The sequence below is a fragment of the Vollenhovia emeryi genome, unplaced genomic scaffold (genome assembly GCF_000949405.1).
Source record: "Vollenhovia emeryi isolate VEMERY1.0 unplaced genomic scaffold, V.emery_V1.0 DF939209.1, whole genome shotgun sequence".
Classification (NCBI taxonomy): domain Eukaryota; kingdom Metazoa; phylum Arthropoda; class Insecta; order Hymenoptera; family Formicidae; genus Vollenhovia; species Vollenhovia emeryi.
This window is the reverse complement of record NW_011967157.1, coordinates 666,427-691,316: the sequence shown is the minus strand read 5'-3', so window position 1 is coordinate 691,316 and position 24,890 is coordinate 666,427. Positions and strand designations below refer to the sequence as shown.

The 24,890-nt window shown below is 37.2% G+C and overlaps 5 protein-coding genes across 8 annotated transcripts; 2 read left to right on the top strand and 3 right to left on the bottom strand.

Annotated features, from left to right (window-relative positions):
* The first annotated feature begins 726 nt into the window (after positions 1 to 726).
* LOC105561289 lies at positions 727 to 2,554 on the top strand. Its single transcript, XM_012011136.1, has 4 exons — positions 727 to 946; positions 1,397 to 1,639; positions 1,703 to 1,888; positions 2,032 to 2,554. Exons 1-4 carry the CDS (start codon positions 882 to 884, stop codon positions 2,261 to 2,263), a joined length of 726 nt encoding a protein of 241 aa, XP_011866526.1. The 5' UTR covers positions 727 to 881; the 3' UTR covers positions 2,264 to 2,554.
* A 367-nt stretch (positions 2,555 to 2,921) lies between these two features.
* Positions 2,922 to 6,215, bottom strand: LOC105561288 (kelch domain-containing protein 4-like). The gene is made up of 7 exons (XM_012011135.1): positions 5,971 to 6,215; positions 5,701 to 5,871; positions 5,247 to 5,482; positions 4,944 to 5,113; positions 4,036 to 4,604; positions 3,526 to 3,733; positions 2,922 to 3,121 (listed from the first exon to the last, which is right to left on the bottom strand). The coding sequence occupies exons 1-7, from the start codon at positions 6,088 to 6,090 to the stop codon at positions 2,955 to 2,957; spliced, it is 1,641 nt and encodes a 546-aa protein (XP_011866525.1). The 5' UTR covers positions 6,091 to 6,215; the 3' UTR covers positions 2,922 to 2,954.
* A 609-nt stretch (positions 6,216 to 6,824) lies between these two features.
* LOC105561287 (claspin-like) lies at positions 6,825 to 13,370 on the top strand. 2 transcript variants are annotated; one of them, XM_012011133.1, is made up of 9 exons: positions 6,825 to 7,698; positions 7,796 to 7,990; positions 8,061 to 8,216; positions 8,597 to 8,805; positions 8,906 to 11,919; positions 12,123 to 12,259; positions 12,368 to 12,586; positions 12,705 to 12,902; positions 13,048 to 13,370. In XM_012011133.1, the coding sequence occupies exons 1-9, from the start codon at positions 7,072 to 7,074 to the stop codon at positions 13,108 to 13,110; spliced, it is 4,818 nt and encodes a 1,605-aa protein (XP_011866523.1). In that variant the 5' UTR covers positions 6,825 to 7,071; the 3' UTR covers positions 13,111 to 13,370. The 2 variants fall into 2 exon arrangements, with proteins under 2 accessions (XP_011866523.1, XP_011866524.1); XM_012011134.1 differs by having other exon boundaries at positions 6,830 to 7,698; positions 8,079 to 8,216.
* Positions 13,371 to 13,471: 101 nt separating this feature from the next.
* LOC105561286 (ETS homologous factor) lies at positions 13,472 to 17,928 on the bottom strand. The gene is made up of 7 exons (XM_012011132.1): positions 17,589 to 17,928; positions 16,389 to 16,524; positions 15,385 to 15,639; positions 14,586 to 14,657; positions 14,430 to 14,510; positions 14,150 to 14,345; positions 13,472 to 14,060 (listed from the first exon to the last, which is right to left on the bottom strand). Exons 1-7 carry the CDS (start codon positions 17,628 to 17,630, stop codon positions 13,949 to 13,951), a joined length of 894 nt encoding a protein of 297 aa, XP_011866522.1. The 5' UTR covers positions 17,631 to 17,928; the 3' UTR covers positions 13,472 to 13,948.
* A 1,997-nt stretch (positions 17,929 to 19,925) lies between these two features.
* LOC105561285 (protein cramped) lies at positions 19,926 to 24,269 on the bottom strand. 3 transcript variants are annotated; one of them, XM_012011130.1, is made up of 12 exons: positions 23,918 to 24,269; positions 23,703 to 23,863; positions 23,337 to 23,633; positions 22,985 to 23,245; positions 22,689 to 22,892; positions 22,242 to 22,432; positions 21,592 to 22,086; positions 21,281 to 21,445; positions 21,033 to 21,176; positions 20,604 to 20,918; positions 20,407 to 20,520; positions 19,926 to 20,326 (listed from the first exon to the last, which is right to left on the bottom strand). In XM_012011130.1, exons 3-12 carry the CDS (start codon positions 23,518 to 23,520, stop codon positions 20,222 to 20,224), a joined length of 2,178 nt encoding a protein of 725 aa, XP_011866520.1. In that variant the 5' UTR covers positions 23,521 to 23,633; positions 23,703 to 23,863; positions 23,918 to 24,269; the 3' UTR covers positions 19,926 to 20,221. The 3 variants fall into 3 exon arrangements, with proteins under 3 accessions (XP_011866520.1, XP_011866521.1, XP_011866519.1); XM_012011131.1 differs by having other exon boundaries at positions 23,729 to 23,863; XM_012011129.1 differs by having other exon boundaries at positions 23,337 to 23,863.
* Positions 24,270 to 24,890: the final 621 nt, after the last annotated feature.

Below are 24,890 nucleotides of genomic sequence, written 5' to 3'. Positions count from 1 at the left end.
CAGCCAATGTAAATCAGGCTGGGTCTACATTGGATGTCGGTCGTGTCGGAAGAAATAGACCAATCACAGTTCATTATTCTCCTTACGATCGAAGAATAGTGAACTGTGATTGGTCAATTTCTTCCGACACGACTTACTACATCCTATGTAGACCCAGCCTAAGGCTGGTATTACATTTGTCGTACGACAAAGTTTTTAAGCGTATTGATTGGCTAAAGGATAGTAAAATTCTCGAGTATCTAGAAACTTTCTATTCAGCGGCCAATCGACACGCTTGAAAAATTTGTCGTACGACAAAGTTTTTAAGCGTATTGATTGGCTGAAGGATAGTAAAATTCTCGAGTATCTAGAAACTTTCTATTCAGTGGCCAATCGACACGCTTGAAAAATTTGTCGTACGACAAATGTAATAGTACCCTAAGTCCCAGTCTACAATAGATGATTTAAGCCCTAAGCTTTAAGAAATTGGCCAATCACGGTCAAGTATGAGTAGAATGCGCGACTGTGATTAGTCAATTTTTAAGGCTTAGGGCTTAAATCTCTATTGTAGACTGGGACTAAGGCTGGGTCTACATAGGATGTAGTAAGTCGTGTCGGAAGAAATTGACCAATCACAGTTCATTATTCTTTGATCGTAAGGAGAATAATAGACTGTGATTGGTCAATTTCTTCCGACACGACTTACTACATCCTATGTAGACCCAGCCTAAACGCCGGCGTGGCTGCTCTCAGGTTTTTCTCTCTGTGCATACCTACGTTCGTGTGCTGTGCAATCTGTTCAGAAATTTGCATCGTGATCGAATTCCATAACTCTGTCAACACTTGAGTGTAATCATAGATGTATAATATTTCAGAGGCCATAAAAAGTATCCTTACGAAAAATGGTTATGATTTGTTGTGTTTGCGGAATTGAAAAGGGACAGAATTTAAATTTGACGTTTCATAGGTAAAGTCATATGCGATTTTAAACATGTTACAGATGTATACAATAAAAATGTTACATTTAGTAATTATTAGTAAATGCAATAATGCTTTTAGCAAAAGTGAAGAATAAAAGTGAACATGTTTACATTTTTATCTACTTGAAAAAAAGCAGAGAACATTAAAGATATGAATCGATTATATGATACTTAAATTAATATTTATTATAAATGAAAGAAACAATTTGTTACAAAACAAACGAATATGTTTACCGTTATTTAATGAATATTTATATGTACATTACTGTGCAGTAAATTACTGCACATTGCAATACACGTAGTGCAAAATATTAGTATTTGAGGTTATATTGTTTGTATACTTTTGTTAAACTAACAAGTCCAAAGAAAATCAGATAATTAGAATTAGAATAAATGTGGAAAGGAACGATGAATTTTTGTTACATCGAACTTTACAGTTTTCCGAAAAATGAAGATTTAAGAGTAAAATGGTATAACGCCATAGGAAAAAAAGTCTACCGTAATGCCTGCGTATGTAGCAAACATTTTAAAATTGAGGATTATAGAAACCATGAAGATCCCAGATTAATACGGAGACTATTAAAATCTTACGCAGTCCCTAATAATGAATTGTGCAGAGAATTTGGAGCTTCTTCATTTGACACTGCAAATATTTCAATTGGAAACAAGTGTGGTGATAGGTAGGCGTTTTTTAATCCGTCGTTAAGTATAACGATTGAATTGAATAAGGTGATCATTTTCAGCGCTGAATTTGTTAATCACGTCAGTTTGAAATGTAAAGATGGTATTGTTAAAAATGAAACAAGTAACTCCAGAGTGCAAGCTGATGAGTCAAGTACACAGGCAAAAATCTATAACCCAGTAACTAAGAGAATTCTTGATGACGAAGCAATATTGTACTCTACTGCTGGTCAACAAACAAAGAAGAGGTAATAAATTTTGTATGAATGAACGTTGTGTGTCGATTACTAACAACTCAATGTTTTATTAACTATTTTATCAGGTCGAAAACCTAATATATAAATATAATCGTATACTGGTATATCATATTAATTTTTTCTATTTATTTTAGGAAAACTGAAGACTATTGTACTTCACAAACAGTAGAAAACCAAAGGTATCTAAATGTCGTCTCAGACGCTGTAAGAAAGGAAGATTTCAAAAATGTAAATGCATGGTTAAGATTTCAAAAATATATCAATACAATGAGAAAACAATATAAATTTTTATTACATAAGAATCGAAGGCTTTATCTTAAACTGAGCAATTTTAAAGACATGTTGGAAACTTTAAAAACAAAGTAATTATCCGTGATTCTAAATACATGCATTTAAAAGTAGTTCATGACTATGTTTAAGATCTAAGAATTCATGTTTTGTTCGGCCGTTTTTAGAATGAATCAGGGACACTTTGAGTCGAGAACGAAGGAAAATGTACTACTTAATTGTTTGTGTGTGTGTTTTTGCATGTGTGTAAAAGGGAAACGGAACTCGGTAAAAAAGGCTACAATCGACTACCATCTAACATGCTTTTGTATGTCGAACCTCTTGTATATGTATATGAGACTAAATATACCCATAAAATATTTTTCAGCACATTACATATTCCTTTGTTAATAGTTTTTAAATCTTTAATCAACTATTTATAAAGAGATATGAAAATGATTAAACCCGAACTTCTGAGTCGATTGCTCTCTTAAATTAGCCGTTTTAGTCGCATCTTAAATTTCCTTAATTTATTTTTCATCTTTTTATTCAGTGGAAAATTTAATTTGAAATAATTATTAAACTTTCAAATTATCATTCGCTTTAAAACTTTCTTCTATCAAAATTATAACAGTATTCCCTCAACGTTAGAAAAAATTACACAAGTGACGTGTAAACCATATATACACTATATTGCTAAGTGCTAACTCAGTAGGAGGACCGAGCGAAAACATTATTTAAATATAGATGAAAATTATTTAAGCAAGTTATTGTTTTATTATTTTTGCATTCAGTTCTTATCATTAATATTCACTGATGATTCATTGTCATCACTCTCCTCTTGCTCACTATCTTCATTATTTTCATTCTCTTCTGAACTTTCCGAAGAGTCGAACCACGTTTGCGATGACAAATTGTCCGTTATTAAAGTTTTCCATTCATCTAGCCTTCGACAATCTGCATCACATAGATATACTTATTATATATTTAGGAAAATGCCATCATATTAAAAATATTCTTCCTCAAGATTATCTTTAAAATTACTTTAAAATCAATATTTTAATGATCATGTATATTGTATAATGATCTTTTTAGAGATCTTTTAGAACTTTTAATTGAGTGACAATTGTCATCAATATATATATAAAAACGATATGTTGATACATACATGATCAAAATTTACAATGACTTTCAGTACAAAAATTGCATGCGTGTACACATGTGAGTATGTGCATGTGTACGTGTATACACATACGTATAATTGCATTGATGCAAATTTAATAAAATAAAAAATCTATAAAGAGTATTGACACAATTGAAAGGTAAGAAAATACAAATATGTATAATTAATAATAATATACCTAAGCTGTAGAAATCGGATAAAGTATATTGCCGATCACCCTCTTCCATCATGCCACCATACAAATACAGGACGTTGTGCTTCACCGCCATTCCAGCATTTATTCGCGGCAATGGACAAAATTTCGTCTCTTTGTCACTTGCCACTGCCGAGGTGGGTTCAAGTGTCGATGCGGAAGGCGCAGGTGACTCCGTTGAACCTATTGTTACCTATACGTATACGTATGTATACATTTGTTTATTATTCAAATTTGTATAGTAATTAAAAAGTTTAAAAAATTTTATTGAGAAATCTCTTCATTAGGTTATTACTGGGCGACAAGATTCAGAGACAAACCTACATATATAATCCAAATTAAAAGCACAACTCGTAAATTTTGATATAAAAAATTAGCGAAAGATACATGCAAATTATATTGTCGAAAAACAACATAAAGCATTAACTTGTCCCTTTCTGTGCCATTGCTTGCAATAATTCAGGAATAGTCGAGAGCGGACAAGTAGAGCCGTACCGTGAATATCCCGTCGTCATCTACGACAACCGTAGATTGGATGGAATTCGAAATGTCTCCTATCGCTTCCTCATCTGAATCATTACTCTGCTCTGCCTCCTCACCGCTTCCTTCTCCCTGTTTTCTCCTTCTTCGTCGTCGTCGTGCTTCGGTGCCGTCAGTAACAGTCGTTTCTTTTTTCCCGGTTAAAGTTGCAACGTGCCAGTGTAGCTTCTCCAAGTCTAACACAAACAGATCATTGTAAAATGTTCCAGACAGATCTTCCTCATCGTCATCGTCGTCATCGTAAACACCGCCGAACACGAGGGCTTGGTTGGCGGCAGGCTGAATTAATGAGGCGGAAGCGCCGCATCTCGGGCTCATACGGGTCCCAGTTTGCTTCACGCTGACCCATTTATATTTGGTTGCATCATTCTTGTCCGCTTGAGTCAGCAAAAACATGTCATCGTGAATGCAACCCCGATCTACATTCTTCTTTACTTTCTCCTTGCTGTAGCCACCATATAAGACGACTCTATTGTCCAGAGTCGGCAGCAATATACAGCCTGATCGAGGAGTGGGTGCAACACCTTTGAAGAGAAAGCCTTCACTCATCACGTAATACATATACTATTAACTAGTCATGTCACAAATTAAAATAATTGATAAATACTCTTAGTAAAATAAGTCCTAGGCTCTTGTATAACATTTTTTGCGAAGCTTTTACAAATTTTTGATAAAGAATGTTGAAACAAATATTCAACAAAATTAGAGATAAATTTACCTAGTTGCTGACTTTGAATAAATCGTAGCCATCTTTGTTTATCGGAATTTATCGTCAAGAAAAGTGGTATTTAAATAAACGTAAATACTGCAATGTCGATGTACGAGATACGAGTTTCTGTCTTCGATCTCATTCATTCTCTTACCTGCGGGTTCGATTTTCCGCCACGTGTAAGTCTCTAAATCAAAAATGTGTACGTCGTTGAAATATTTATAATCATGTCGCAGATTGTCATGGAATCCGCCAAACACTATCAGCTGTTTCTTCACATGCACCATTCTGTGTCCGCTTCTGGCTGATGGGCCGTTTAGAGCTCTAGAACCATACGTAACAAGCATACACATAAAACACGTAATGTATAAATCTATTTTATATGCACGCGTGTGTACAAACACACATGGTGTGTATAAATGCACACGTTATATAAATATTACTTGTTAGTACTTACGTGATCTTTTCCCACTTCTTGTCAGCAAATCGAAACACCCACAAGTCCCGATAGTGATAGAACTGCGACTCGCTTGGGCTGGTGAATTCACCACCAAACACCCACAATTCGCCACCATGATTCGACGTGGCTACTGCCTGATGGCCGCATCGCGGTGGCGGTGCCCCAGGTGCCTTCACCAATGTCCATTCTCGCTTATTTATGTTGTAAACGAACATGTCGCCGTATACAATTGTCTACAGAAAGTTAAGTGAACGCGATTAGAATTAAATGGATCATTTCTAGATTTCTTACATCATATTAAAAAAATGATCAATTTCTCCTTATATGGATAGATTATGTATCCTTCTGCATTTATTGCATTTGTGCATATGGTGAGTTCTCACATCTTGTTGATTAATCAGAAAACTGAAAGAGAGTACGTTCGATGAATTTATTATGGTGTAATATTTACTTGTCGACCGTCATGAAACTCGCCGCCAAGCATGACAAGCTCATCCTTAAGAGGATGTGCCGTCAGGGTGAAGTTTACTCGTCTAAGCGGCGCATCCACCGCTATCTCCTTGACGCATTGCCTGCGAGCCTCCTCTTCTTCAATTTCAGCAACGATCTTTTCTATGTCATCCTGTACAAGAAAGTCATGAAGTGACTTTTAAAGCCTCAAAAACACTTACTAACGTTCCCTTTCCGTACGGGACGAAACGGCAAAGGGAACAAGACTAACCTCACCAAGTGCCGCTAATTCCTTCTTCTGCTTTGCATTAAGCTTTTTCTCGGTTTTTAATGCAGTCTTCACTTGACCGCTTACCTTGTGTTTATTTTTCTTTTTATCTTTTTTCCCCATCGCCTTTTGTACCGCAAAATCAAATCACTCTAAAAAGCGACCGGTTTATAACCTAACCTGCGGCAAGCATCGAGAAACACGCCAAATATGTGAATGCGAAATTAGAAATATGAATAGGTCTTGTCCATAGACATAGTATATATAGACTGCGCGTTCCCTACTTTATTTACGATTTAAGTGACGGCATTGGTCGTTGAGGCAAGCAGGAATATCATTATTGGCGAATTTGGTTGTTTGCACCAGTGCGCACTGAGTGCACACTAAAGCCCGTATCAGACTACGGATTGAGATTGGGATTAGATTGAAATTTGACCAATCAGAGTAAAAGTTACTGAACTTAAGATTAGTAAACTTTACTGTGATTGGTCAAATTTCAATCTAATCCCAATCTCAATCCGTAGTCTGATACGGGCTTAAGGCTTGTTTACATGTGCCGTGTGTGGGACCTCAAAATTTTATAAGGTAGTTTTGTATTAATCTAAATAATATATATATAATTTAATATAAAGAAAATTTTATAATAACTATTTGCTTGGCAGCACTGCATAAATAAACCACTTTTGTTGCTTACTTTACCACAGGCCATTAAAGAGAGAAATGTGGGGTGCTTTCGCGACGTAGATCAAAATGATCCGGATCATTTTGACCTACGTCGCGAAAGCACCCGTGGCTCAAGTTCTAGCATCGTGGACACAGGCCTTTAGGTATATTTACTAGTGCTTTCTGCGCATGTGCCAAGTTGATCTTACGTTGCACGGTTGGCACTCCTGATCAGATTGGGCGCGTAAATACACGATGTCAGCTGTAGTAAAACCGAGTTATGGAACGAAGATGGTTGCACGTAGTATATTCCTCCTAATTCTGTAATTCTGTATTCTGTTCTCTGTGTACTTGAGAAAAGAAACCATAGATGTGGATTTCGTTATATATAGCTTCTGTTTTGGTTTCACTAAAAGAGTCGCAAATCTCTCGTTTGTGATAATGGCATTCGTACCTCCTTCAGCGAGGGCTGATCTCGTGCAAGTCTATTCGAACGAAAAAGATTTTAATAGGGAAGCCCGCCAAGTGTCACATATCTTGAGAGATATTTCAAAGCTCAATGACGAACAAACGGCACGTAGTCGAGAACACGAGGAGAATATTGAAGAAAACTCGGGAGACGTTCGCGACTTGTCGAGTGAAGAGAACTGTTATCGTGATCAGGATAAGTTGGAGAATCGTGAAGCTTCCTCTAAGCTTCACCCAAGCGGCGAAGCCAGTCTGAACGAATTCAGTGCAGAAAGCGAATTGCGGGTTGGTGATGGAAAGTCCTGTGATACAGATAGTAGCGTTAATACTGTTAAAAAAACCTCGGAGAGGTCTTTGAATTTCGCGGACAGCGATTCCGCGGAAGAAGCTAATTTAAATGCAACACCGAACGAGAGTTCGTCTATGACTAACGGTGAATGTCGTCCTGGATCACCCGAATACTTACAGATTGCAGAACATAAGAACAATTCAAGAAATAAAAGCCTAAGGAGAATAATAGATAGCGAGTCTGAAGAAGAGGCACAAACAAGCGAGGGTAACAACCTTCCTCAAGCTGTTCAGAAGATTATAAGCACTACGGTAAGTGAGCATGTTTCACATAAGCAATAGAATTTTCAGAGAACATACAAGAGGTATAAAAAGTATTTCGAATATATCTTTGTTATCTGTGTTACAGGCCAAAAGTTATCAGGCTTTAATAGATTCTGAATCGGAGGAAGGGGAACAAAATGAAGAAACGGAAAACAGTCCTTTTGTCGTACTTGAAGAAACGTCTAAAAATAAGGAAGGAGATAGCGAGTCTGAAGAAGAGGCACAAACAAGCGAGAGTAACGACCTTCCTCAAACTGTTCCGAAGATTATAGGCACTACGGTAAGCGAGCATGTTTCACATAAGCAGCATAATTTTCAGAGAACATACAAGAGGTATAAAAAGTATTCAGAATATATCTTTGTTACAGGCCAAAAGCTATCAGGCTTTAATAGATTCTGAATCGGAGGAAGAGGAACAAAATGAAGAAACGGAAAACAGTCCTTTTGTCGTACTTGAAGAAACATCTAAAAATAAGGAAAAGAACAAATTAGTTACAAAGAGAAAGGTATTTACAGCTCTTTTAATTTCCTATCAGGGCACCCATGCCACAGTCTTACTAATAGCTTGTAAAAATTTAATTATGGTAGCTCTCGTTGAAATATATGGCTTTAGCTGTTTAATTAATATTATTGTTTTAAGCAAATGCCCGGACTAAAGTTTCTCACTTGTCATTAATTGATTAGAGATATCGCCTTGTTGCATTTGTCGTAAAATTTATCTTGAACTTATAAGTTAAGTTAATCAGTGAATTGGAAAGAATTAAAATTAATCGCCAAGACATCAAACTACGCACGCGAAATCAAACGATCAAATATGTTACAACTTATCTTATTTGTAAGGGTCTGTCCAGACAAACAATTGCAATGTTTTAATTTTATAATATAGGGTTCTATAAGAGCTTCTAAAAACGAGGCGATGCGTCAGATACATAGCGAAAGCCAACGTTTATTAAGAGAGACGGAAATTTCTTTACCGTATCACAGGCCAAAACAACGTACATTACAAGAGTTTTTGAACAGAAGAAATATATTATCTACCCTTCCGAAAGCACCTTCAACAGCTGCAAAACTTAAGATGTCGTCTACAATAGTAAGGTAATACAGGCGTTTATGTGTACACATCTATAGATTATAAATTAGTCATACATACGTCTTATACATATAATTTTAATCTTATACATATGATTTTAAACAGCCAGGTCCTTGCAGAAAAGGAAAAAGAGGCAGAACTTTTTTACAAATCCTCAGATTCTGATGACGATGATATGCAACAATCTATATCTTGTGTTAGTAAGGATATAAATGAACCTTTCTCTACAAATGAGAAAGAGACGATGCCCTCAAAGAAGATAGATATCGATTATATATGTATTCAAGATCCTAAAAAGATTGGAACAGGCACTCAAGAGTCTCAAGATAATAATGAGATTGTGCAAAAAGATCACTTAGATTTTAATGCACCCAGGTGCAAAATACGACTTGAAAAAGATTTTAATGAAGTGAATCATCAAGCCATAGAGTTAGCGGATAATAACGGTAATTCAAGTGATAAGTCTGATACAATATTGCGACAGATAACAAATGAAGGTAATCAAAATCTCCGAAAGCGTGGTTTACCAAGAAAATTATTTGACACGTTCGAAAATGAATCAAATGATGTTCTTGAAATAAATGTTGACGAAGAAAAAGTAACTGAAGAAACTGAAGCTGTTAGTTCATTGAACAAGGAAAAATGTATTAACGACGAGAATCACAAATCCAAAGCTACCATCACGGAGAATTGTGACGTATTTGAAATATCAAAAGCACATCGAGATAATTCCGAAGTAATTAATGAAAGAGATAGAAGTCAGACTATAGAAGCAATGGAAATATCAGAAATACTTAATAACATAAATGGTAAGGAAATAACTGAGACATTTCAAAGTGATAATGATACGTTGGATAACGTTGTACGTTTAAATTCTGAGGACCACATAACACAGGACGGAAACAATGAAAACACAAATAAATATTCCGAGACAAATGTGTTATCACCATCTCTTGTTGCAATTAACGAAGCTCAATTAAAAGTTCAACATGATTCTTTAACAAATGAGTACGAAAAGTCTGATGGTCACGTACAAGGTTTGCCACTTCCAGAATTTGCAGATGATACTTCATTAAGTAGAAAAAAGTTAGCATTGGTATCCAACTCGAAAGTTACATTAAGAGGATCGCCAGGTATGATTATTGATTTAACAGACAATGCAAAGCCAGATGTAAGAGGTGTAAATACATTATTAGATAGATTTTTCTGTAAACACGTTAACGCAAAAAAACAGAGTGATAATGAGCCCGAAGTAACTGTAATACACTTACAAAATACGCAGAATGGTCTTCTTCCAATTAAAGAAACACTCCCGTACAAAAAAGTGCCTGCTAGCACTGATAATTCTGAATTTAATAAGCCTGGGGCCAAATTAATACGTTTAAAGGAAGATCTAAAATTACAAATGACTTTAAAACGTAATAAAGAATGGAAACAAAAAGAAATGGAGCTGCAAGCGGAGGAGGAGGAGGAAGACTGGAATGGAGAAGAAGAAAGTGGTCACGATTCCGATGAAGAAGAAAAAGCGAATATGGGTTTGGAGTCGAGTGACAGTGGAGAGAGCGAACCCGAAGAGAATGACATTTGTATTAAGGATAAGAAAAGGAGTAAATGTCTATTTGCAGATGACGAGGCTGAGGTTACAGACAATGAGAATTTAAGTACAGAAGAGACATGCAATGAAAGTGACACGGATCGTGTAAACCATAAACAGTTCACAAGTTTAAAATATAGGAAAAAATACATAAATGACGTGAATGAGATTGAAATCGATGAAGAAGAAGAGGAAGAGGAGGAGGAGGAAGAGGAAGAAAATGACGATGATGATGATGATGATGGTAATGAAGCTGAAGATAAGAGTGAAGAAGAAAGTTTAGATGTAAATATGGAGAATAGAAATAAATTTGACTTAAAAAGTAGTGGCAACGTTTGTAAAAACACTCAATTAAATATGGCGACAGAAATAGATGCATCTAAAGCACATTGCGAAGATAATGATTGGATAAGTGAAAATAAAAGTAATATGCCTGCTTGTCAGCAACGTGAAGTTGCTACGAGAAGCCAGATATGTAAGACACCTATGACGAAAACAAGTATGCTCGATATGGTTTCTCCTATAACACAATTGAGTGTACTGAATACTACCTTAAATTCCAATAAGAAAGATTCATTGGAAGAGATGGAATGTCCAAGTGATAAACGCGAGTTCCTCTATATTGAAAACACACAGAGTGACGAACCTTATGAAGATGTGTGCAGCGTCAGAAATAAAACTATTTTAAAAAAGAAATTATTTGATGATATTGGAGAAACTATCGACGATGAATACCTTATGCAATTATGTTCGGGTAAATTTGAATCTACCCAAAGAACCGATCTAGATTTATTTTCGCAATCCAATACCACTCAAGTATCGCAGTTACGTTCAAGTGCCGAATTACGTCCTGGAAATTCTAACGCGAATCCAGTTGATGTTAAACAATCCAAAGATCCAAAAGAAAGTGATAATATGTTTCAAGATATTAAATTAATCTTAGATGAAGATTCCAATTCTGTAAATTATGCAAGAGAAATAAGTAAAGATAGCGCAATAGATTCTGAATTAAAATTAACAATCGCTTCCTCGGACGATGAGGATGATGAAGATACGTTTGTCAAACCCAAAAGACGTTTGGTCAAAAAATTCAACTTGTCCGATTCGGAAGAAGAGAATTCTAAATTCTCTGATGAAGAAAAGGATGATGTAGACAGTGAAGAGGCAGAGGAACAATACATTGACTACGATTCCGAGGAAAATGAAATAGTACCGGAAGTACCGGAAGAGAATATAAAACAAGTTGCAGCTGGTTTTTTGGAAGAAGAGGCCGAGTTAAGTGAAAGTGATTGGGATTCCGCTGATGAAGACGAGAAGGACATGGATAAATTAGAATTTGAGGAAGCTGATGAGGAACACATAGACGAACACGAGATGAAGAATCAACTGGAAAAGATTCATATGAAACAAATGCTCGATGAAGATAAAAGGGAAGTTAGATTGCTTAAGGAGTTATTATTTGAGGATGGTGATTTACACTCCGATGGAACGGGACGTGAGCGTAAATTCAAATGGAGGAATATAGGTATGAGAGCACACGTACGACTTTTTGTTTCCTATCTGTTGAATAATTGCAATTTTTTTTTAATATGGCAGACGATTGATTATTCGAAACTATTTTCTATTTCAACATATTCTGTAACATATTATATAAGATTTAGATTCTCAAAACATTTGATACACGAAGTTCCAATATGTGCACAACTTTATAACACGTAATATTTTTAGATAAATTAGGAAGTAGTATTGAAACACCACAAATGTCTGATGAAAACGATGGCTGGGTCGACGTGCAAGAAGATGAGGAAGAAGCAAAGTGGAGTAAACTCAGACACGAAAGGGACAAATTTCTTGAGGAAAGAATGGTACAACGTTATTATATATGTGTGTGTGTGTGTGTGTGTGTGTGTAACAACAATCGCATGTATTTAAAGAATATATGCTTATATAGAGGGCATCTTGTTTATTTATAGAAATGCTTAAATAACGAGATCGAGGACGAGTTGTGCGACAGTCAAATTTTTAAACTCGGACTAAAAGCAGTTAGGAAAATCAAGGATAATGAGTCACAAAGACAAGATACTTCTCTCGACAAAGCAGATTCTATCGAAAATATGGAACCGATTATGCCACGGAATATAACGGATCTCTTGAATGGACCAAATATCGGAAAGAAATCCCAAACGATATATGTAAGTTCAATTTATTAATGGACCAAATAATTAGTGAAAAAGCAACATGTGTTGTCGCATTTCATGAGCGAATGAATAAATCGCTCCATTTATGCTTGTATGATTGTGTATTTTACAGAATATTATAAAAAAACGTTCGCTCTTGACTCGAGGGGAAGAGTCGTTAGCAAGGATAGCTTCATTGGCAAAGCAAGTTGATTCTGCTTTTCACTCGGTAAATAAGAGAAATTTTGTCTTTCCGCATATCGATCAAAGCACAGATGATACACATAAAAAAGAGAACGAAACAGCAGAAGAATTGGACTTGCAAATTAAGGTACATAAATTAATTTAATATTTTATAAGGTATATAATTTAATTATGTTAATTTGAGTCGTAAAATGCATTGCTTACTTATTCGATCTCTATATGCTTTCATTGAAAGAAATTTGTATATTTTAACGAGTGCTTTCTTTTTCTAGCCTGGAAAGAGAAAGATGATGTCAAAGATGGTGTCGTCAACATCGAAAAAGAGGCGAAAATAAAGCTGTTCTCCGCGCGTAGAAGGAAAGTAATTTCTATTTTATTGATTAATATTTTAAGACTACTGTTGTTTTTTTAACAAGTAACATTTAATATAAATTTTATATGTAGAAATGAAATGACAATAATACCTATTTTCTCGTTAAGCCATTTTTAAAAGTTTGTTAAATGCATAAGAATGTTAATAATAATGATGATCAAATGCCTCATCTCTTATATCTATAAATAGCAAATATATACAAACAACAATTGGCACAACAAAGAAAGGAATTGATTTCTTTAGAGAAAGTGTTGTACGACTTTCCTTTCTTATTTTTATAAAAAGATTATTTCTTGACGACTATGCTTTTAAAAATACTTGTCTGTTCAGAGTCATATCTTTCTATTCTTTATACAATACAATTTTTAATTACATTTTTAAATTCATATAAACATGATTATTATATTAGGTTTTGTAAAGGTAGAAAAATACGCGAAGATACATGAATATAAATGGTATCAAAGATACATAGACCAAAGACGTAAGAAAGAAAAAACATATGTATATTTTACATGTCTTTTTCACTTCAGATATCGTTTCTTTTTCTTTAGAGATCTGTTTTATTATATTATTGTCTTTGGCTGTGTAAAAAACATAACTACATTCGACGGGGCGACATTTAAATGATTATTGACATATGGTAACGATATTTAACATATTTAACAAACACATAAAGAATGAATATTAACAATGATTATTTTTCTAACGTCGAGAAATGTCATGTGAAATCGATTTGACTTTTTGCTTTGACAATTTATCGACTGCTCGGTCATATTGCAAACTCTTTTTCGGACATTGTTTCAGTGTCGGAAATTTGGATTATCCGTCTGCCATCCTTTCGCATTTGGTCCAAACTGATATACCAATCTTCGACCAAGTACTGGTAGAAATATTTTGCTTTTGTAATAGTACCTGAAAAGCATTATTTTTTTTAATGATTAATGAATACGTATTTAAATTACTTCTTACAATTAGCATATTGAAAATTTTATTTTTGTTACCTCATAGCTCTACTGAGCTTTTCGTAAGTCATTTTTGTATTTCCTTTCCGTGAACCCCATCGTTTTGCTACTTCATCGCTCTTTACGAAACGAAATTTAGCTTGCGAGTAGTCTTCCCAGCAAATTAAACTCGGACATGTTTCTCTGTTACGTAGTAAATCTCTAATAAATTCCCACAACTTTCCTTGACTGGCGGCTGTAAGTAGTTTAATCGTGTAATTTAATGCGCTTACATGCATTTTTCTCTGTACGCCGAAAAATATTTCGCAGTTATACTTACGATTTTTTTTCGTCTTCAATACCCTGGGTCTGCCAGGCAACCGTTTGGTTGCAATTTCGATGCTATTATCCGATTCCGCATCTGGAAACAAGCACGAAAATTGTAAGGATAACGGATCAGTCATTTTCTAAAGTTATTATTTTCTTAATAATTTACCGGATATATTACTAGAATTGACTCGTGCGTACTCGTCTTCCGATTGCGGTTGAATGGTATCGAACGATGGCACTGCACAAAAAATTCGTACTTTAGACTCGTAGCCTAATTTTCATTTGGCGTCATTACTTTACGTCACATTACTTTAAGGGGATTACAACACTTAGAGTCCAAAGAAAAAAGCCAATCTTCGGTGTTTTTTTTCAAGAACATAATAAACGTAAATGCATATCTGTTCATTCCTATTTATTCTCTATACATTGAAGTATAAAAAAAATTTTTAATGAATTTTTTCTCAACAAAATGGCGGCGCCAGAGTCTTTGATCCAAAGTGCGGAAGTCGCCCCACGGGCGGAAACAAAGCTCCCTCATCCTTTGAGTTGGAACAAAAACCAAAGATTTTTGAAAAATATCTAACATTTTCTTTCGAACTACATACGGATTTCGTTTCCGCCCGTGGGGCGACTTCCGCAAAGAGGCACTTTGGTTCCAAGGCTCTGGCGCCGCCATTTTGTTGAGGAAAAATTTATAAAAAATTCTTTTTACACTTCAATGTGTAGAGAATAATAAGGATCAAACAGATTTTTATTTATGTCTATTATATTCCTTAAAAAAATCACCGAAGATTGGCTTTTGTGGGGACTCTAGAGTGTTGCAACCCATTGCTATCGTGAATATCGATATTGTAAAAGTTATAAAAAGATGAGAATTGATATTTGTCGAAGGATCTGTCGTTAAATTGAGTTTGGAATTTCCGACATATATGAGCACATTACGTCAATGACGTATGTCTACGTACAAAGGTTTGATATACGTTGCGAGTGAAGAAGATCGTACAATCGGTTCCCATACACAGGATCGTGGTTGATGAAATCTTGCCGCGTAAAAGTAACGATCTCTTTCCCGGACACGGCGAGGCTGTGCTGAATAGAACTGTAAGGTTGACCTATATACGACGCCGCTGACATAAGCCAATTTATTGTTTCCTCTTGACACCAGCTTCTGATAGGTTTGTCGGACCATCCGGTGCCGTCGATCGCCTCGCTTTCATCACCTTCATCGAAAGGACATCATAAAGATCAGATCTGTCAGGCAATTCCTGTTCGATCCGCTGTCTGCACGTTTAAAACCGTAAATATGTTTCGAATGCAAAACGTTTCTTTTAGATCGATCGGACGATTAAATGCTAAAGCCGGTGCGGTTTCCCATAAATCGATGCAACACGTCAATGTTAAACAGTCCCGGGAAACCCCCACCAGCGACTATCGCTACGTCGGCAGTCGCAGACCAATAGTGAGTAGCAGACTCGAATCTTCGTAAGTCGCTATAAGCAAGCAAGAAAATGGAAAAGATAATGGACTAATCGTCTTCTGAAGCTACTTTTTTTTCTTAATAATTTGCCAGACTCGTTGCTTCGTGACGAAAATCGCGAGAAGGCGTTAGAGTTATTGCTTTCTTACAGTGATTACAGATACAAGTTTGCTTTATGATACATAGTCCATCTCTGTCGTTAAATGTTTCGTCTCGAAGCGCAATAACGAGACACGTAAAGCGCATATATGCAAACACGGGGGAAAAAAACAGGAAAGTGCAAAACAAATATTTCAACGCTCGAAATTGATCTTTTATACATTTCTTTTTATCGAAATTGATGAAGAGAGGAAGACTCAAACGTGTTGATTCGGTGATGGGAAAAAAGATGAAGATAATTTCGTCCTGTAATCTCGCAACCGCGAAAGGACGCGTCCACTCCCTCGCACGATCGCAATTGATATTTTTCTTTCTACTTTCTTTATGCATTACCGAGCGAACATTTCTTCTTGGCGGGCTCGCAACCGCGGCTTGCTAAGAAACTGCTTCGTCTGGGAACCAAGGAGTCCATGTCCAAGAGCAAATGGTCGTTTCCATCTTCGTGTAAATTAATAAACGACGGATACATCTGGAATCATAGGATTTACGATTTAACACAATACGGCGTACATGTAGCGTACTGCTCCGTTTCTGTGTGTACATACAAAAAAAAAGAGGAAAAACCGAATGAAAATTGGACTGGAGGGACTCGGGCGTTATCTATGGCCTATGGTATCTCGCGTTATCTATGTGTCGAAAGACTATTAATGAAATTCTTAACTAGAAAATTGAGATTTTCTAAATTACAAAGTCCGTGAGGCGTAAGTTACAAAATTTCTGTATCCCGCGTACACACAAGCTTGGATTTAACACGAATTGATTTTAACGTCGAAGAATCGAATCCACTCCCTGCGTATCTGTAAATTTAGCCAGTTCGAGTTCGATCTTCCTGGCGCGAGAAGCGGAATAGAAACGAAATTGCCAATCGTGAAATTGTTTAATGAGATTTCTTGAACGTTGACGGTTGTCTCGACGTCGATTCCGAGAGTTTGTTTTCCACGACGCCGCGCAAAATATATAGCGTTGTAGCCCAAAAGGAGCTGTGTCTACCGCGCGTGTACACAAATTGATTGATAATTCCTTTATCAGAATTGCGAGATGCTTGATTGAATTTTATCTTCCCTGTTTGCCTCTTATTCCCGGAACGCGCTATTTATCTTCATCGTATAACTGTAAAACACGCGAAGCGATAATGTAGGACGTTTGATTCGGAGGTTTAGGTTTATACACTCGAGTAGTTTAAAAAAAAAAACATCTGCAATAATATATTACAGCTTGGATACTCGGAATTGACGCGGGATCAACTCCGATTTTCAGATTTGGATTGTCCAGGCAATTCTGCTAAAAAAACTACCGACCCCTTTAATCCGAGCTATATCGAGAGCGAACGTGTGCACATCTAGTTTATTATAAGCGAAGCGACGCGGTCCAATCCGAAACAGATGTGATGTCGAAGAAGACGTGACATTCTGCTGCGGCAAAAGAAACGCGGCGAAAAGGCGAGAGGGACGAAAGTGTGGTCGAATAGAACAGTTGGCGGCGCCAAAATTCGACGTCAAATTGTATGCTAATGGCCATTGTTATCGGACTCACCTCCGACAGGTCGTTTCTGTCGTAGCTATTAAACGAGTCCATTTTTACGCGCCGATGACGCTGGGCACTCACACTTTAATTTTCTCATACAATATCGGCGGATTGGACACGCTCGTCGTTAACGCGCGTACTCGCGTGGAGCGAGACGATAAATCGCGCATAAATCGAAAGCGCGCGTCGCGGCGATTCACGAACGCGCCGATATCGCGCGAGAGGAGACCATCGCGATTCCGAGAATCAGATGCCCGATAAAAAAAACACACGAAGTCGCCGTTCAATTGCGTTCCTGCGCGCTGTTATCACGATATCGACAGGCGGCGATACTCCGCCACGCGTCTCTCCCGAACGACTGAACCACGAGGTCCTCACTCGACGCGACGGAGACGGCGACGGCGACGCGACGGGGAATGACGAACGAGACAAATACTACGAGACTGCAGCGGGACGAGCAGGTTTCAACGGGGATTTCCCGCTCCGCAGCCGCGGCCAATCACCACTGCCGCGGCCGCGTCGAGTCGCGATAGCTGACGCAATGATTATTCGCGCCTCATTGGCGTCGCTCTTTTCGAGGCAAACCGCATATTCCTCCTCGGCTGTTAGCCGACTCGATTGACCGATTGAATTTCACTCGAGACCAAATGTACGATCTCGACACATTCGCGGGAGCATAAGTTTGCGGGGTGGAATCCAAGAGCGTTCCGAGGCGAGCGTCGTAGAATCCGAATTGATTGCGAGACGAGTGATTTGAACGAGGGGGCGCGAATAAGCGGGATGGTGATGCGAAATTTGAAAACGATACGCATCTCGATCGCCAGTGGGGCGCCTATGCCCGAGTTTATTTATAGTATACGTGGTGATGCACACACACTGTGGACGTACACTGTACATGGGCGTATGTGTGCGTGTGGATATACAATATTACAATGTCGGTACTGCCGTGATCTTCCTTGCGACGTAGTATATTTGTTTCTCCGCGCCGTTGATTTACGAGTTTTTACAAGGCGACCGGCGCTACGTAGTTACTACGTAATTTGCAATAACTAAGTTTTACGAAAATACGCGAGTGCGCGATAAAATTGCAAGACGTTCTCACGCTCGTTCCGCGCGGCGCGTAAATATTATTAAAACAATTGCGGTCAAGATAATTTCGCGATATTGTTCAATTAAATATCTCTAGATCTTGCTGTTGCATATAGTTTACCATATTCCTTGAATTTAATGTAATTATTTATACTTCTTTTACGATCTTTGGATCGGCAGTAAGCGGCTACTTGTACTTTCAAACGTATATCGAGAGATACTATTTAGCGAGGAAAAACTCATTGTTTTATTTAATCAGGATGATTACGCAGGATTAATTGAAAATATCCAACTTGGCTGTATAATCGATCGGTTCGGAGGAAAGGTATCCACGAGAGAACACGTTGCTTACGTCCACGGATAATTATACCTGTAGTTAACACGAATCCTAGGTAGACGTGTGGTAGTGGTCACGCGGACGTAAGAGCTATGAATCATTTTGATGTATATTTCGCAACTCGCCAGGAAAAAGGCCGTAGGCTCCGCTTCCAAGAACACGGACGTCTTTGCGGCGGGACGTTCCACTCATTAGCGGTTCGTTAAAGTATACGCGATATTAATAATACAGTATAAATGACGTAAATATAAGAGACGCGGTCCCCGAGCATATCGCAGAACGCACTAGGAAGAAAAATGCATTAGGTATACATATACAGCCTACTGTTTTTAACAAAATATTTTTCTCTATCTCGAGGGGGAAACCGCCGAGGGCATTGTGGTGTTACAGATTTGCGGCATTGCTGGACATTACTAGGCATTTCTTGGGCATTAGGCCTTGCTGGGGCATTATAAAGATCAAATAAGATCAAACAAGATACATAAGTTAAAGCCCACTGGGCAATGATAAGGTAAAACAAGATAAATAAGATTAAATAAAATAATAAGATAAAGTAATGCCCACTGGGCATTAGTGGGCATTGGTGTACAAGATTTTGGTCAGCGGTTTCACCCTCGCTCTATCTAAAAAAAATATCTCTTTGCCGGTTTATTGTATTAATTGTACTTCGCAAAAATAATAGCGCAAAATTTATTTATTTCGTGTCTATACACGTTCGGTAACATAATTAGTATTTTTTCTTTTTTCAATAATTACCAGGATAGGGAGGTAATGCCGACACACAAAGAGAACATTGATAAAAAACGGTCACAGAGGTCGTTTTTTATAGTGCTGTGTGTCGATGATTGTTATCCGCCACGATAATGCACGGCGGTTTCTCGTCAGGAAAAGGAATCAACGTGAGATATAAAAACGGAAGCTGCGGTGTTCTACTATTCGTTTATCTGTCCTTTTGCGTATTTACAGTATTATGCTATATATACAGGTCAATTTGAAATTACTATTTTTTGTCGTTACATTGTATGCGTTTTTGCAACAATGCAACAGACGTAGACACATGCGCGTAATTTTATCGAGTTTTACGTGAAGATGTAGATATGGAAGATGTAGAAGATGTAGAAGAGTAAAGAACGGTCGAGCTTTCGAATGTCACAAATATGGACATATATCAATTATGCAATCCTTTAATTAATTTCTTTATTAATGTATGATTTACCTATTTTTTATTTTCATCGGAAGCTATTTGCGATGCGAGATTTGCAAATTTCGCCATGTAATCCACACTGTTTTCTCCCATGAGGCACTGCATATGCGACACGACCTGAAATGTCATCGTAGAGCAGGTTGTAATAAAGAGTAGAAAATAATATTTAACATAATTTTACACAATTTTATATTTACATCGGAAGACGGACGAGTGTCTTCCATAATCTGTTCACCCGCTTGACTTCTCTGCGAGCCTTTCATAGGCGATTCAAGCTGTCCTAAGAAACTGCTCAATGAAAAATCTGCAACCTAAAATTCGTTTTAGCGAATAAGTAACATTTTTCACACAAAAACACCCATGTGTATAGATATTTATACTGATTATTAATTACTTCGCTATTTAACCACTGATGCTCGCCCTCTTTAAGAATTTGGGTAGCACTAGTGATAATTGAATTGGAATTCTTCGCATCTCCGCTTGCCTCTAAAGCGTCCAAGAAAGTTTTCTCCTGAGCTTCGTTCGTATTTACAGCGGTTTTATCAGGTTGCATTTGACATAATGAAGAGCCACTAGCGATCTTACTAGCGTCGGTCGTCAAATTTTCCGATGGCATGTTCGACGCGGATACAATAGGCAATACTCTTTGTATAACAAGACTTTTCTGTCTCACTGTTCTACCTCGTTTACAAAAGCGCGTTTTAAATTTCTGCAAGTAGTAGATTTTCACCGTTTTACCTTTGATATATAAGCAATTTAATTTTCATATATATTTCATATATGTAAATATATGTATATATGTATCGTATGTAACAATATTCACATCAAGTTGTGTCTTAAATGCGTCAGCTGTACCAATCTTGTGATACGTTTGTGGGATAAGAGGCCTTCTGAATGTGGATTCCTTAATAGATGGGACTCGAGACGAGATTATTGTCTCGTTACTTCCCGATGTGTTGTCGTATACCTAAAAACAGAGACATTTTACACGGTTAGAAAAAATTAACTTGCTTCAAAATGCAACAAAATATGATCCGGATCGAAATTAACAAAATATTTGTGACATCTTACTTTATTTGTACCATAATTATGTTTCGCCAGTGACAATAACTTTTGTAGAACTAAGCATAAACTGTTGTCACGCATGATGCTCGATGATGCTGGATCAGTTGTATATTGTTCATTAGGTAACCAGTCCCACCAATATTCAAGTATAATCTTTGATTCACGACCAAACTGTTAAACTTAGAAAATTAGAAGACGTATCTTTAACAACGAAGTGAAGATACAAACGTGTAATTTTACTTGTGTTAAATTGTGATTTTACTTGATAGAATTAAACATAATGTGTATAATGCGTGTATTGTAGTAACGTTGCGCACCATTAGAAAAAGATCACCCACAGTAATCGTATTTGCCTCATCGACGTTCCAACCCTTTCGAATTCTCTCGATAGTCTCTCTACCAGGAAATCTATTCGGTTCTAAATGATACTCTGTAGACGGCTTGTCTGTATTATTTATAATCGCTGGTTTTTCCGATATACTGCTTCCTGTTTCTAAGAGATCCACGTCGCTACTGATATCTGGCAGTGTACAATTTTCGTCAGTGCGGTTGACAATCTTTTTATCCGACTTATATCGCTTAATGCCTTTTTTCCCTACTCCTTTTAGATATTGGACAGATCCCAACAAGTCTTCTCTTGAGCTCTTCAGACCAAGACGCTTTTCGTACGAGTTCAAGCTGACGCTGTTGCTAGTGAGGTATTCTCCGAGATTAACCATTGGTAAAGCAATTTTACAGCCTTCTGGTGGAGCGACTCGTAACAAACAAACATCCTTTACATCGTTAGCAACAAGATTCTCCACAGTGGAACACTATAAATAACATTTACAAATTACCGTGAAACATTCCAATCAACAAAAACTGCAATAGAAACAGTTGAAAATAACGAATAGGAAAAACCATATAGAGTAACGATAATAAGGGGGGGGGGAGTAAAAATGTTGCAATTAAGCAGATATAAAGATACCGTAGTATATTTTGCGAGTCGCCATCGCTGTTGTAAAAATATTAATAAACTTGAGAGGCGTCTCTGTATGGGGAGCAATGTACGAACTCTTGGATTCATGGATGCCGCTTGTACCTGCCACCATGCCATATTGTTACGCGGTCGCAGTTCTATCGTTATTCTAGACGGTAATTTAATTTCTTCCTGCCAATCTGAAGTTAAACAGACATATTTATAAAGTTTGATCGATTGTTATAAAAAGATCTGTCAATATTCCCTACACGTGGCTAAATACCATGATTGTGTATAGATATTACATAAATATGTGAAACTATTTTAATTCACAGATACGTGTGCGTTGAAGAAAAAAAAAAAGGTATAAACTTTGCGTCTTGAAATATTCTAGTTTACGCGTGCGATTAATGCGGCACATAATTATTTCTCAAATATATTAAAAGTTTCAGGTACCTTCCAGCTGATTTAACTTCCTAAGCGCTCTACATATTGGCGTTTTGATTCTCATAGTTTTCCCTCTAAGTCTGACCTGCGTAGAGCCCCAATATACCAGTTCGTTCAATCTTAAGGGAACTTTCTCGTGAATACGAGGTAATTTCCTTCTAAGTTCACCATAATTTATTAGTCCATACAATTCCTGGGACGTCTTTTTCACATCTATACGTAAAAGAATATACCGTGAGCCTTGCAGAGCCACAATTTATATAAACGTTTATACATTATTATATTAACGCCAGTGTTTCAAGCACCTTCTGAAAATTTCAGATGTTTCGATATCTTGAGCCATGTTCTGTAATAAAAGTGCCGAATCTGCTCCTTATTTTTTATCATGATGTCCGAGAGATTCCGCTTCTTGCCCTGACTTAGAAAGTAGCTTTGCAGCGCGTCAAAATCTTTGCCGTATTCGTTGAGAGCCTTGAAAAAGGTATTTTTATCCTCCATAGACCACAATTCGCAGGAGCGCTTGAGAGATTTTACTTTAACTTCTGCCGCCTCCTCCTCTTTCGCATCTACGTTTAAACAAAGCAAAGTTTTAGTCCTTTTACAACTTTACATTGTACATAAATAACTGTAACATTCGTAAACTACGTGTCAACGCACCCTTTTTCTCGACGTTGCCAACGTCATTGTCAGTCTTCAACTTTTTAGTGCCACGGACGACACGGACCTGCGTATTCTTACCATCTACCAAAGACTTCGTATCGGGGCACGTTGGATTCGCTTGAGAACACGCAGCAGTTGCATTGCCGAGTTCGCTATCTTCGCATTTCGTCGGGTCCTCCATCGCGCCGTGCGTTCGTTGCAACTGAGAGATTTTAGGAGGTAGGCAGTCTCGTTATCACGTTTCCAGTTGAAACTGTCGCTCGAGGAGTATTTTTAACTTGGCACAATGAATTTCTACGAATAACATTGCGCAGGAGAGGACGTGATGAGCAAGCACAAGTGACAACTGGTGTGGCGACTAACTTGTCTGGAATACTGCCGAGTCTTACTCCAACTGTGGTCAGATTTCAGTAACAACGCTACAGCAGCTTTAACAAATCTAGAATATTCGCCTTTGATTTCCCTTTTCTTGGATTTTCGACCCTGTATTGTAGAGTGGCATGACGTTGCTTCTTTTCCAACACCTGAAAGAACTGCGAATTAACCTCACCGATTCTTCCTGTCAGTTTCACGGTTACCTTAGATCCCTTCGTTTCACAATTCAATTCCCATTTTGTAGAAACAAAATGCACATCTCTACAACTGAAAATCTCTTTTTTTCTTTGGAATATACAGGCACGATGAAGAGACTCCTTCTCTCCACGCATCGGCGCATTAATGTGACATTTACAACAGGTGTTTAGCGACGTCTAGAGTCTAGGCTTCTAGAGTTCCTCGAGTAGAGACAGTCTTCGACACTGTCGGCCATGTTTCAACCAGTTATAGTATACTTTTCAAAAACGCTCAAATCAGTTGTGTAGTGCATTTCTACTGCAGTTCATTAATATATTATTAATATAAAAATGAATTTAACTCAATAGGTTGTACGTAGAAATTTCAGATATTATCAATGTTGTTGCCAGTAAATAAAACTGGAAAAAAGTAATAATAAGACAAACGTTGGAACTCTTTCTTGAGGAATTTTAATAATGACCGCACTTTATGTCACGTGGCTAAACTATAATTTTCAAACTTAACACTTGTCGCGACACATAAAAGAATTATATGTATATTATTTCTTAAATTACACTTTAACGACCGATACATGCTCTGGTGAAAAAGAACTCTTGTATCATGATCTTCGGAAATTGCAGAATGAAAACTATTTGAAATACTGCGGAATTCCCGTGTGTACAGAATTTGCGAGCTCTCTCAGAGCATTTCTGAAAAGTGTTCAAGAGGGATATTTTAGAAAGTTATATTTGTAATTATATTTATCGACGTAAAAATATATATTCAATGTATATTTACGTATACTTTTCTCTACAGCATCTCAAGGTTGCTTGAGCCTAGCCACGTTGTAACAGAACTTGCAATTTCTGTAGTATATCTCGTGCAGCACGAAACTTGCAGTTACATTGCAATAACATTGCTACAATATTGCAACATTGCTGTAATGTAGCTGCAATGTAACTGCAACCCTGGTAAAAATTCCGTTAGAAACGGATAGAA